This window comes from Meles meles, chromosome 19 (assembly GCF_922984935.1).
Source record: "Meles meles chromosome 19, mMelMel3.1 paternal haplotype, whole genome shotgun sequence".
In the NCBI taxonomy this organism is placed as follows: Eukaryota; Metazoa; Chordata; class Mammalia; order Carnivora; family Mustelidae; genus Meles; species Meles meles.
Genome location: NC_060084.1, coordinates 38,503,726 through 38,516,690, shown reverse-complemented (window position 1 = coordinate 38,516,690; position 12,965 = coordinate 38,503,726). Strand labels below are relative to the sequence as shown.

Below are 12,965 nucleotides of genomic sequence, written 5' to 3'. Positions count from 1 at the left end.
GGGAGGGCGAGCATACGGCAGACGCAGGGATGAGCTGCCCGAAGAGCCCTCCCACTGTCAGCATGACCACCTGTCCCCTTCAGCCTTCAGCGGGACGTCCTCTGCACCCGAGGCCACCAGCCACTCCCCGGGCCCCTGAGTCCCTGCTGCTGGGCGGCCCGGGGCTGCGGGGTCAGCAAGTCTTCCCGGAGGAGCATGCAGAGTGACTGTTAACTGTGCACGATGCCCAGGGCAACGTGCTCAGCCCTGAGTGGAGGCACGGAGACCCAGCAGCCTTCCACAGAGCCCCCCTCCTTCCACCCATGTCCCCAGGCCTGAGGCACTGGTCCAGAGAGGCCCTGGGGGCGCCCCTACCCACACTGAGTGGATGGTGGTGAGCCCCATCCTGGGAGCTGCACCTGTGGCTTCTGAAACCAGGAGGGAACGCAGCACCTCCTCACTGAGACGCAGCATGCCTGCCGCAGAGACACAGGCCTCCTGGATCCCTCAGGAGGCGAGAACCCAGGGGAAAGCCTCTGGGGCGGGGGGTGGGGGGCATTGAAAATAAAGACAATGTCCTCCTAGGGTCCTTCTTCCTGTCAGGGCTTGGGGTGGCCACGTGGACCTGGGCCGTGTGGCTGTGATCACTTGGCTTTCCCTTGGCCGGGTATTTTGGGATTCCTCCCCCCTTGTCTACCATTACCCACAGTGTGCATCCTCTGTTCCCCGGGACCCTACTCAGAAGGCAGCTGTGGGCACAGGGAGCTTCCAAACTTCTTCGAGATCTATGGTTTTCCTATGGGCTTTCGTCATGGATCCTAAGACTCAGAATCTCTCCCCTCTCTCCTCTTCTCCCACACAAGAGACTGTACTATGGCCTTTGGGTGGGGAGATGACTTGAACAGTTTGCAGGAGACCTCCTGGAAGGGAATGTCCCCAGCGGTCAAGGTGTTACTGTCCTGTTGCGAAGGCCAGCGTTGTTCAGGGGGACAATCCTGGGCTTCTGTCCCCTCCCACAGGGACACTTGATTTATTCGGGAGTGTGGGGATTCTGTCATATGATGATGACATTACCTTTTCCCCCCACAGGACCCACTGAACGGGGAGCCGGGGTGCGAAGGGAGTTCAGAAGTTTCCCGAACAGCAGCGAGGCTTAGAGGCACTGCAGAAGTGGTGGGGGTCTGAGGTCCATCACGGACAAATCAAAACAAAAACTAAGCAACAAAAACGGGGAAGCAAACTCCTTCCTTCCTGGACCCCGCCCCGTCCCACCATGACCAGGGCGGGGGCGGGGCATGGGCCAGGCCAAAGCCTGCGACAGTAAACACAGGCGCAAGCAAAAAAAATCTCGCTGACAAAAATCTCCCAACTACGATGATTCCGAGGACCTTCCCATGGAAAACTACCCTTCACGGGATGTAAAGAAAAAGTCGAGGTTTGCCGCACGGAGGCAGGGCATCGGCGGGCTCTTCCACACCCAGGATGGGGGATGGCAGCCTGCATGCTCTGTGCCTCGGTTCCCCCTACGCACGGGGCCTGGGAGCGGTCTGGGGGCTCGGTGCCCGGAGTCACTGGTACAGAGACTTGCCCATGTGTCCCCCCGGCTCTGGCCCACCCACCGCAGCCCAGACCAGGACGTGACTGGACACTGGCACGCTTAGGAGTTGGTACTTGCGAGGCCCGTCTCAAGGTGCGCAGAAAACCGCAACTAACTACCCAGCAAAGAGCCCAGGGTTGGGGGGTGGGTACGGGGTGGGCAGCCCCCCGATATTCTCTGAATGTCCTCCTGAGGCTTCCAACAGGGAGGACAGCTCGGGGGAGGATGATGACGGGGGGAGCGGGAGTGGGGGAAGGAATTCACATCATGACTCGAAAGTGTACTAATGTTTCACAGCTTTATTTTTATTAGCAATACCAAGATAAGTTATTGAAGCATTTTTAGTATTGTTTTACATTCCATTCATAAATGACCTAACTTGTAACTCAGCATACAGCACACTTATAGAGTTCGACACGTATTCAGAAAGCTACAATTATGAGAACTGACATGCCTTCGTCACCAGGAACGCCTTAATATAATCTTCTCATTACTTCCACAACACTCTAGTCCAAAGCACACGATAACCCAGCACCAGGCTCCACATGTTTTGCTTTCCATCTCCACGTCTGAAGGTGTGCGCGTGCCCAGTCGCCGTTCACTGGAATGTTACTGTCCTCCGTTCCCGGGTAATAGGAAGGCCTGACACATAGGAAACTAGCAATAGGACTGCTTAAATACTATGGAGGATGAGAACGACCGCACTGCTCTGTATTCTTCTAAAGTGTTACAAAATGCAGGACAATTCAGACACCAGTGGTGACGCCAAGGAGACCCGCCTCGAGACGCTTGGCGAGCTGGCGACCTGCCCTGTCGGATTTTTTTCACAGGTGAAGGGACCTCCAATGCACCAGCATCTGTCACTCAGGATTCGGGACTTTGAGGGAATTTCCTCGCTCACTCAAGTTACTAAGCCTTCGCGATCCATGACTAAGAGAGGAACATATGGGGCAATATTTTTAGCCTCCCTGATTCTCTCCTAGATATACTGTAGGTCGGTGTGGCGTGCATTGGCGTACCTTTGCCAACTGTCATTAGTTATTCAACACACATATGTGTATACATTCTTCTCTTGACTTTACACGATTAACAAGCTGCAGAGAGCCACCGAGGAGCACGGACAGACAAGGGCAAGTCCAGCTAGACCGACTAGAACAGGGGGTGTCACTTACCTGCAAGAAAACGTGCAGATTTGTTAAACGATCCAGAAACCATGGAGGAGAGAGGCCTTTGAAAGCAAGGACAGGGCCGCACTCCCTAATTGTTTAATGGAGTAATGACAATAAAGCAGTATTTATAAAATTTGGTCCTTCCGTCTCTGGCTAAAGCAAGAGTAGTCTACATGATTAGAGCAGGTTGGCAATTAGGCGTAGAGGTGCTGTTGATCAGCGCTAAGTAATAGGAGATAATTACTACTTATTTGAAACCTGGGCTTTGCACACAACATCTGAATATAAAAAAGAAAGAACCGGATTCCTTCCGTAGCTAAGATGTGGCCTGTAGCTACAAGGCTGTGGGCGCCGACCGTCCCTGTGAGTCGGCAGCCGGAGGGGGGCAGAAGCCAGGGATCCCTGCCCTCGGCGCGAGACAGCGAGGGGGGTCACGCTGTCGCTATGCCACACGGCGATGGCTGCGCGGGAACAGAGACTTTGCACGTCCCTGGGGACGTGGGTATCTGTTCCAACAACCCTCTGCTCTCTCAGCTTTCTCTTTCTCCCTCCCGGTCTTAAGTCATTACTCGGGAGAAAAAATGTGTGTGCGTGTGGCTGTGTCTCTGCACATTTTTTGTTTGTTTGTTTGTTTTGTTTTTTGGGGTTTTTTAATTTTTTAATTTTTTTTTTGTTTGTTTGTTTTTTAACCAAAGAGCTCGGCTGCCTTCTTCTCTCACCCAGGCTTCGTCCTGGGCGGGAGGTATTGAGCAATTCAAAAAGAAAATGCACGTAAAAACCTAAGTGAAAGCTACCAGACTTTTCTCCTGCTTCGAAGGCACTGTCAATTCAGACAGTAGCTTTTGGAGCCAAAAATATGCAGCAAAAGGAAAGGAACATAAACAAGGCTAAATGTCACCAGTGTTTGCCGACTTACAGACACCATCCATTTGTTTGTTCTGAAATGACGAGTGGACCATTTGGCAAATACAATGGTATTCACACAACAGTTCTGTCATCCTGCAGTGCGAACGACATCACGTCAGCGGCATTCCCATTTAATTTAAAAAGAGGGAAGGGGAGGAGGAGGAGAATGCCCAAAGAGTTGGGAGAGGCTGCCTCTTCATCGACACAGGGCCCACAGGAAGGCTGTGGATGAGAGGAGAGCCCGTCCCTGGGAGCTGGTTCCTTTGGGAGATCCCAGGGGATGGCACCTACGCTTTGTCCCAGCAGGGTGAAAGGGACGAGCTCTGTGGCGGGCTGTGAGGCAGCCAGTGGGAGCAGGGCTGGCAGGATGGGGTGGTGAACTGTATTAACTTAAAGGATCTGCCCTTGGACTCTAGCACACGCCAAATGGTCCTCCCAGCTGGGCTCTAACATCAGACCCTAGACACACACTGTTACCGGAACCAGGCTGGACTCTGGAAGTCAAAGAACAATCTGCCAATGATAAAGTCGGGCAAAGAAAAGGAATACAAAATTGTGCTTCAATGACGGCCTCTGCAAGCCAGTCCCTCCAAAGACCAGCTCATAAAGAAGACAAGAAGGAGGAATGATTGCGAATCGGGCTTTCAATAAAGCACGGCAGCTCCAGAGGCAACAAGGCCCTACCGTAGACATGCCCTGGGTCTTCCAGGCTAACCACCCTCCTTGGCGTTGACTAAATGGGGGCTCCCATACATGTAGTGGGTTTAGGTTTTGTGGTTCCCCTCCTGTGCCATTTTCCTAACTTAACCTCCTTTCTTCATTAGACCCTGCTGGCTGCTGTCCACCCCTCCAACCTTAGAATCATCCACAAGACCAAAAATGTGCCAGATGCCCTGGTCTGTGCACCCGCAGCCTACACGTGGGTGTCCTCACACAGACATGGGGAGTTCGCACGCTGTTTCCACATGCTCCGGCCAAGGCCCCCTTGGACTTCCCTAACTGACCAACCACAGCCTTTAGCTGTTTTTTGGTCAAACACCAAGCAGGAGGGACTTACTTCCTACCTGAGCACTTGCCTTCTACCCAGATGGCATGGAATTGGGTAGAGATGGAAATGGTAGGACCCCTGTGACAAATGTCATCACAAAGTCCCCAGAACTGCCTTGAAAGCTGAATTTCCCACACACCAAGAAAAGCCATCCATAACCTATCATGGCAGATGTGAAGAAGTAAAACATGCTCTAAACCCTTAACAGAAAGTAAGGTTGGTACTTGCTTAGTGCCAAAGGAACCACTGCAGCCAAAAGTCACTTGGACATTGGGACATCTGGGTGGCACCGTGGGTTGGTGTCTGACTCTCGGTTTCTTTTGGTGAGGGTCGTGATCTTAGGGTCATGGGATCAAGCCCTGCATTGGGGTCCATACTTAGCATGGAGTCTGCTTGAGTTTCTCTCTCCATCTGCCTCTGCCCCTCCCCTCTGTGCTCACTCTCTGTCTCTCTCTCAAATAAATAAATACATCTTTTGAAAAGGTCATCTGGACGTTGACACCATTCCCTTACAACAACCCCACACGGACATTCATTTCCAGTATAAAATACCGACTCAACCGAGAACCATGTATCCAAGCTCCTTTACATCCGTCGTCTGTTCATCCTTCCACTTCTGCCCACCAGTGAGGAAACTGAGGCTCCCAGAGGGCACGCTCACCTCTGAGCCAAGACAGAGCTCCCGCCTCTTCTTCCTCTGCCTACCCTGGCCATGACCGGGGTGGGGGGGGGGTAGGATCTGGAACTGCCATGAGCTGTGGAGGCGTCTTCTCCTGCAAGTCTGAAGTACAGTAGGCAGAGAGGTGGCCTTCCAGGAACAGGCACACCGGGCCATCTACAAGCCCCTTTCCTGGGAAAGTCTCTTGTGTCTCTGGCTTTGTAGTCCTGCCCTTCCTGGCACCATCTCCCTGGCCAGTGATGCCACGGCACACAGGATCCCGCGTGTCCCCTCTAGGGATGACACAGAAGCTCACCTCTCTTTACACTGGAACCAGCGACACCCCATGTAGGCTGACATGTGGGCTCAATCCAGCCCATTGCCTGCTTTACTAAATAAAGTTTTATTGGAACACAGCCACACCTATTGTTTAATTATTATTTATGGCTCCTCCGATGCTGTGGGGCAGGGCCCAGCGGCCGTGACTGAGACCACACAGCCTGCAATCCTAGCTTATTTCCTCTCTGGCCCTTGAAGAAAATAGTTGCCAATCCCTGCTTTAGACTGTGTAGCTGGTCAAGGGTGAATATTTTCAGACTATCTATGCTGGAAATCAGTGCGGTTTTTGGAGGACAGAAATCGCATTTTAAGAGCATTCCACTTGGATGTCCTGGTTCATTGGATCAGACGTCTTAGAATAGATGAGGTGAAGGGGTTTCAATGGACCCTGTGTTCTTTTTTTAAAGGAGGGGTTCTAATTCTCTCATTGCTATGGAAGCCCAAGGAACCCTTAGTCTCTGGTATAATTTGGGTTAGGAAAGTCACGTTCCCAGTCCCCTGCAGTAATAAATGGGGACTACTGGGACCTTTGTTGGTAACGGCTGGTCCTCCCACGAGCTTCCCCTGGGGCCTGGCGGCTGCCTCACTCCAAAAGCTACTGTGCTAGGGCTCATGGCCGCGATAGGCATGCTGGTGGCGTCTCCTCACTCGGCCTGGCTTCCCTGCGTGCTGGTCATTCCAGAGCATCAGACGGCAAAGAGGTCATGCCCTTCTCACTGTCTTTCTCTTTAACGCTTCCCGTCAGCCTTACGCCTGGGCTCACCAAAAGACACAGGGCAAACTCTGCTTGCAAGACTCAACACACAATGACCCCCAGCCATCTGTCCCAGGTTTAAAAGGCAAAGAATAAGGGTGATCTGGTTGCTTTCCAAACCCACCAAGTGGGGTGAGACATGCTCTCTACCCTTGCCATGCTCGGAGCCAGCCCTCCAGGTGCTGCGCAGACTGGCCTTTGTGCTGTCTGGGGCACGCAGACACCCATGCCTCCCATGCTCTCTGACCTCCACGCCACTGGCTGACCCACCAGTTCATCAAAGTTTCTCAGACTGGACAAGGCGATTGCCTGCCCTGTCCTATCAGTGGCTGTGAGCGCTGCTCCAATCTGCCCTTACTCTCTAATTAAATGCTCGTGTGGCTCCTGTCCCATTACAGGACCAAGGTCAAATCTATTCCAACAAACCCGAGGGCACATCCAAGTTCTTTAATGGCACTCAATGACCTTGTATGTCATGTTCTTCAGCAGGATAAAGAAACGCGGGCTATGCCTGGAGTCTAAAAGACACCTCAAGAAAGGGAAGCTTTAACTGGAGTGGGATTTCACCAGAAGAAATAGGGCCCCTAGCGGGATCTGACCCACTCTAGAAGCAACACTGCATGTCCTCCAGTTTAATTCAAGATGATTCCTCCTTGGGTTCTTCTGTGACACATTTCTGGGAGGCGAATGTTCTAATCTATGGAAGGACTTTTTAGAAAGTACACTGACGGGCTCTGAACATTGGCACGTGCGACAAGGCTCTCCCCTGCTCAACGGGCTGGGGTGGCCCCTTTCTTCAACTCTCTCTTTGAAACGCACTGGCTAGGAATGGGCAGGTCTCACTGGCCAAGGACCCCAGGTCCAGGATGCCAAGGAACATTAAGACCAGAGTTTGAACAGTTAGGAAGCAGGCATGTAGACTTAGGAAGCAGGGCCTGGAAGTCGGGCCACAACAGGAGTATCACCCACAGACTTCAGAGTTACACACCACCTCCTCCAACTCACCAGCCTGGGTCAGAGCTGCTGCTGAGCTCTGTGGGATGTCTGCGTGATCCGAACAAGATTTTTTATACTGATGCTTCTTCAAACACTTTTATGGCCCATGAGAATAGAAACAGACAGACATTGGCTCCTCCTACAAGCCTGTTTCTAGGGGCATCAAAGTGGGGATTTGGGTTTGCTAACTAGACAAAATCAGACCCCAAACTCTCCTGAGATGAGAAATACTAGAATAATTCTTTGGTTTGGCCAAACCCAGCTTCTGGAGGAAACCAGATATCAAGCTGGTGGTTCCGTTTGGAAATCCACATCCACTTTGCATGGAGTGGAGAAGGAAACAAAATCAGGAATATTTGATTCCTTGTGCCAATATCATTTCCAACCTTGCAAAGTCAAGCCAAGGGCGGTTTGAAGTGTTCAGCTATCATTTGTGCTCCTGGCAATGGTAGAAAGACAGTAAGCTGGACTGGGAGGGAAAAAGCCCCAAATGCCCATTCTGAGCCCAGTGGGAATCCCCCCCCTCCCCCCGCCAGACATCTTAGGAAGAATGAATATGCCTGGCCCTCCTGGGCCCCAGGACACAGAGCAGCAGGTAAGAAAATAAGAAGAGGATTTTGATTATGGCAGGCCACATACGGGAGTGGGACAGGGTCAGGCTAGTCCCAGAGGCAAGAGGATGGAGCCTTTGCCCCACCCCAAGCAAGCTCAAGAGCCAGGGAAAGGCCTCCCTTTCCTGCTCCCAAGCTCAAGCAAGAGGATACAGAAGCAGTGAGGTCCGAATGAAAGGCAGAACATGTGCTCGCTAAAAATAGGCAGTTTACGGCCAGAATCTGTTTTGGCGTCTTCCCACAAGTGCAAAGGAGAGCAGGAGGGCCTGGGTCCTGACTTGGACCCTGAGTAGGAGGGCCTGGACCCTGATGCCTGGTTTTTGCCTGGCTGGACTGAGGGTCCTCATTCCCCTTTCCAGCGAGGGGCCACAACACGTACCCCAGGACCTGTTGCCCAATGGCTGAAAGGTTAATTAAGCAAAGTTTTTTTGCATATACCCCAGAGCTGTCAGGGGAGAGCGGTGAGCTGCTCTTTTGGGAGGGGGAGAGACGTGCATAAGGGCTGTGGTTCAGAGGACCAGGCTCACTGGAACAGGCTCCCTGATGCTGCCTTCCCCTCCACCTCCACCTGTGCTGAAGGACACCAGCGCAAGCTCCTCCAAGGCAGGCAAGCCTTCCTTCGGCATTGATAGGAAGATGGGAATGGGAAAATTAATAGGGATAATATGAGCTCATTTCAATAAGAATGAGCTTAGGAACATGCCAGGTTTTGATCTTTTCTGATGCATGGATTCCTGGCAGGAACTGTGGTCCTACATAGGTATTTGAAAGAACTGAAAAGAGACTTTAAAACAATCCCCAAACAACAATAAGAGAAGAAACATCACAAACTTAAAACAATGAAATTAAAAAAAAAAAAAAAAAAGACTTACACACTGTTCCTCCAGGAAGAAAAGGGGAAAAACACTGGACTGACATAAAACCCTTTTCTCCTTCTCTTAAACACTGTTTTTAACTGCTTCAAAAGTAATGAATTGTATGTGGGTAAAAATAGAGCTGGGGTGCTGGTTAATGGGGCCTTGTGAATCATTCAGCATAAGGAACTGTCAATATTTTTTGAGCTGTCAGAAATCCATTTAGTGATTTTTGACAATTCAAAAAAAAATATTTCTGACTACTTGATCCAGTTCTTAGTGAATTAGGGAAGGAGAGGGGAAAAGAAATATACCAATTTAAATTATGAACCAGGCCCAGCTTCCTGAACTCTGCTCTGTGCTCAAAGCAGCATCAGAATTCAGACCTTAAGAAATAGCCCCCTTCCATTTTCCTTCTCTCCCTTCCTCCCATCCTTCCCTCCATCACTACTCCTTCCCTTCCTTTCCTCCTTCTCTCCTTTCCTTTCTTCAACAGTTGCAGTCAAGTCACAGACATCCATTCACAGACTAAACGTGGAAAGATCCCACGATCGTTTATCTCCAGGGAGGACATCCAGGGGCTGGCAATAATACACCGGGCTTCTAGTCGGAGAAAGGCTTTCTGATATGAGTATCTGGGTGCCGAGAGAATGCCTTTGATCGTCCCTGCCCACCCCAACGTTCATTTGATCCAATTCTAGGCTTCAGATTTATTATTACGTTTTAAGATCTGGAATTACTTTGGGGTAACCATACTCTTGAAGGAGGTGAAGAAGTGCCAATTTGCTAACAAGATCAGGCAGGCATGAGTCCAAGACACGTGGGATCACAACCCTGCTAGCCAGGGCTTTTACAATGCACATTTCTCGTCAGAACAACGGACAGACAGGTGAAGATACAGAGGGACAGAAGGTGATCATAGAAGGTCAACGTCACAGGAACTGCTGTTTGGAAGGTCTAAAGATGAGTCACAAACACCCCAAAACAATCTCCCTGGTTGGAGAGAGGATCATTTTATTTCTATAGTGTGGTTAGTGTGATATGATTTTTCGTACCCTCTAAGTCGATACAAAGAAAAGCTTAAGGAAGCAGGTTTGGCTTAGCAAAGCAGGAAGCGACTGTCTTTCGCCGTCTTACGCAGAAGTTAAAAATACTGAAGGGTTTGCAAGTTACCGTGTCTTTCTGGTTTTGTTTTTAAAAATATTCTCCCCCTCGAGTTAGAGATTAAAAACAGGAACAGTTCGCACTGTGAGACCCCAACCCCCCTCCGCGCTTTCCGTACAGGCATTTCGGGTCACCGGGGTGGGAACCCGAACGCAAAAGTGGGCGTGCTAGAACTTCCAAAGGAAATCGACTCTCGTGATTGTCTACACTGCACATTACAGCATCGCCGGGGTGTTTTCATGGTTAGTTCGAAATGTGCTAACGGAGGAGTCTACCTCATTTTTTAAAAATGCACAATTCAGCACTGATGTTTTGGGAAATGAACTAAAGGAAGAGGATTCTAAAACTTACCACACAAGTCTGGCCTCTTGATACATCCAGAATTTGCTGTGCTACTCGCAAGTCCGTTAAAGGCTGCTAAGCCATCAGAACTGTAGGCCCTGAGGACCGACAGCATGTTCATCGGCTTCTCCAGGCCCGGGGGGCCCCGCTCCGGCTTGGGCAGGCCCGCCGAGGGGTCCTGGGCTGGAAGCAGGCCTGGGCCGTGCCACTGCTTCTCGGGCGCCGGGGGCACCGGCGAGACTAGTCCCTGGACCGGCTGAGGGGCGCCCGCAGGCAGCAGGCTGTCGCCGCCGTCGCCGCCGCCGCCATCCTTGCCAAGGGCGGACTGGGGTTTGCTCATCATCTCCGGCTCCGTCTCCAGATCGTCTTCGTCGTTGTTCTCTCCCTTGGAGGAGTCCATGTCCTCCGAGGAGGCAATGTCGGAGAGGTCGTCGGTAGCGTTCTTGCTGGCGGTCTCGGGGATCAGGATTGGGGCATCATCCTCCGCGTGGGCCTTCCCGTCGGGCTCTTGGGCCGGGCAGGAGCTGGAGGCGCCCGAGCCCACCAGGCCCGGGTAGACGCCAAACTGCTTGTAGAAGTCTGACGGGAAGTTGCAAAACGCGGGGTCCACCAGGCTAGGCCACGTGCCGCTCTTGGGCTCCCCCAGAGTCTCCTTGCCCGGCCCCGGGGCCGTCTTCTCCGAAGCGGCCTCTAGAGGCCCGATCAGGCTGGAGAGTGCCATCTCCTTGTTCGACTGCGCAGAGGGCAGGAGGGCCACCTTGCCCGCCTCCCGGGCCTGGTCTTTGCAATTGACCATCACCCCGACAGCGCTGTCTTTGCGCTTTGCCTTGCCCAGGTGGTTGGCCTGCAGGTGAAGCGCCATCAGCTCCATAGATGAGGTCGTGAATGCGCAGAACAAGCAGCCGTGCCACGCGATGCTGTCTTGCACGGTCACCGACGAGCCTGGCAGTGACGCGGCGTCCGGCCGCACCGACAAGTCCAGAGGCTCGTACTGGGATTTCTCCGACTTCCTGGGGACCGCCTTCGCACCGGCTTTGTCCTCCCCGCCGTCCGGCCCGTGCACCTTCATGGACGGAGGGTCAGACGGGCCTTTGTCCTTTATGTCCTTCTCCTTCTTCAAGGAGCTTAGGACAAAGCTGTCCATGAAAGCTTGCAAGGATCCCTGGAAATTCACACCGTTGCTCACAATACTCTGGTAAGCTCTTCCGATTTCGGAGAAGTGGGTGCTTTTGGAGGGAAGGTCGGCGCCTTTCAGCGTGTCCGAAGGGGCCTCGGAAGTGATGCCAGCGGCCTGCCCCGAGTGATCTGCGGACGAGAGCACTCCTGCTGTCCACTGCTGGGAAGCAGGGCCACCTCTGAAGTCGATTCCGGGGAGACCCTTGAAGGCCCCCCTCAGGATGTCTGGCCTGATAAACAAAGTGGCTTTGTTGGACAGCTCATCCCTGTGGTCTTGGTTTGGGGGCTGTCCAGACAGGGGCCCGGCTCCGTTCTGCCGCTCCCGGTGGTGCCGCTCTAAGTGGTATTTTAGGGATGCTGACTGGGTGCCCGCATAGTCACAGTGGGGACATTTGTAAGGTTTCTCACCTGCAAGAGTTCGGTATAAGGAGAGAAAGAGAGAGAGAGAGAAAAGTGTTTATCTCATTTTGGTGTGCCGAACAAGGCTAGAAGGATCAACATTTGTTCTTGGAAACAAAGCAGCTCAAACTAATAATTAGTTAGAGAACAACTGTTTTTTAATAGAAGAATAATTCGTACTCTTAAGCTTTTTTAATGATTTTGTACCATTTGGGACTATTCAGGAATGACATACTATCTACACACAATTAGCTATCTTTTTCTTTATCTAACATGTGAAAACGGCTGTAGATTTAAAAGCTATGATTATGAAAATTAAGCATAATAATTTCAACCACAGTGATCATTAAAAGTAGAAGTTTAAAAAGACAAAGTATGTAACAAATGGGTGGTTGCAATATTTTGTGTATACAATAGCTCTAAAATTTGTTTAAATTATACACATGGAAACCATTTTTAAACCTAAAAATTTTATGGCACTGTTACGCAAGACTGAAATGAATGATTTAAGTCTCGCTCTGCAGTAAATCATGGATATAATTAGCAAATGGCATACTGCACAAGTAATTTATCATTATTTGGAGGGCACCATTCCAGACGAGCTCAGATATCTCCAGACCTACTGCATTGTTTCTAAATAAAGAACTATAAATACCGATTCCATAAAATATTAATACCATTACCGTGCATTATGATTGCGGCATGTAAAGACATATAGTTAAGATAAAAAGCAGTCAATAAAACTTAAAAGAAAATGAGTAATAAAAAGGTACAAAATATATTTAGTTTCTGTATTTGAAATTAACATTATCTACTGGTCTTTGTAGTGCCTTAAATTTGTACTAATGGCAAACCTAACGCTCCGGTAGTAAAATGTGTAATTTACCTATAATAAGCGCTTTCTAGAGAATAAAAATAGCTTTAAAGAGTGTTTTAAAACATATAAGATCATTTTCATGAATTAAATATTTAT

The 12,965-nt window shown here is 50.7% G+C and overlaps 1 protein-coding gene across 7 annotated transcripts in view; it reads right to left on the bottom strand.

Annotated features, from left to right (window-relative positions):
- The window catches only part of ZNF536 (zinc finger protein 536), a 423,563-nt gene that overhangs the window by 132,052 nt on the left and 278,546 nt on the right, over positions 1-12,965 (bottom strand). For 6 of the 7 annotated variants that reach the window (XM_045988393.1, XM_045988392.1, XM_045988397.1 and 3 more), the window contains one exon: positions 10,427-12,001. In XM_045988393.1, the coding sequence (XP_045844349.1) occupies positions 10,427-12,001 (1,575 nt within the window). Of the gene's footprint in view, positions 1-1,874; positions 2,749-10,426; positions 12,002-12,965 lie in introns of those variants that run through there. The other variant, XM_045988399.1, reaches the window with a different exon arrangement.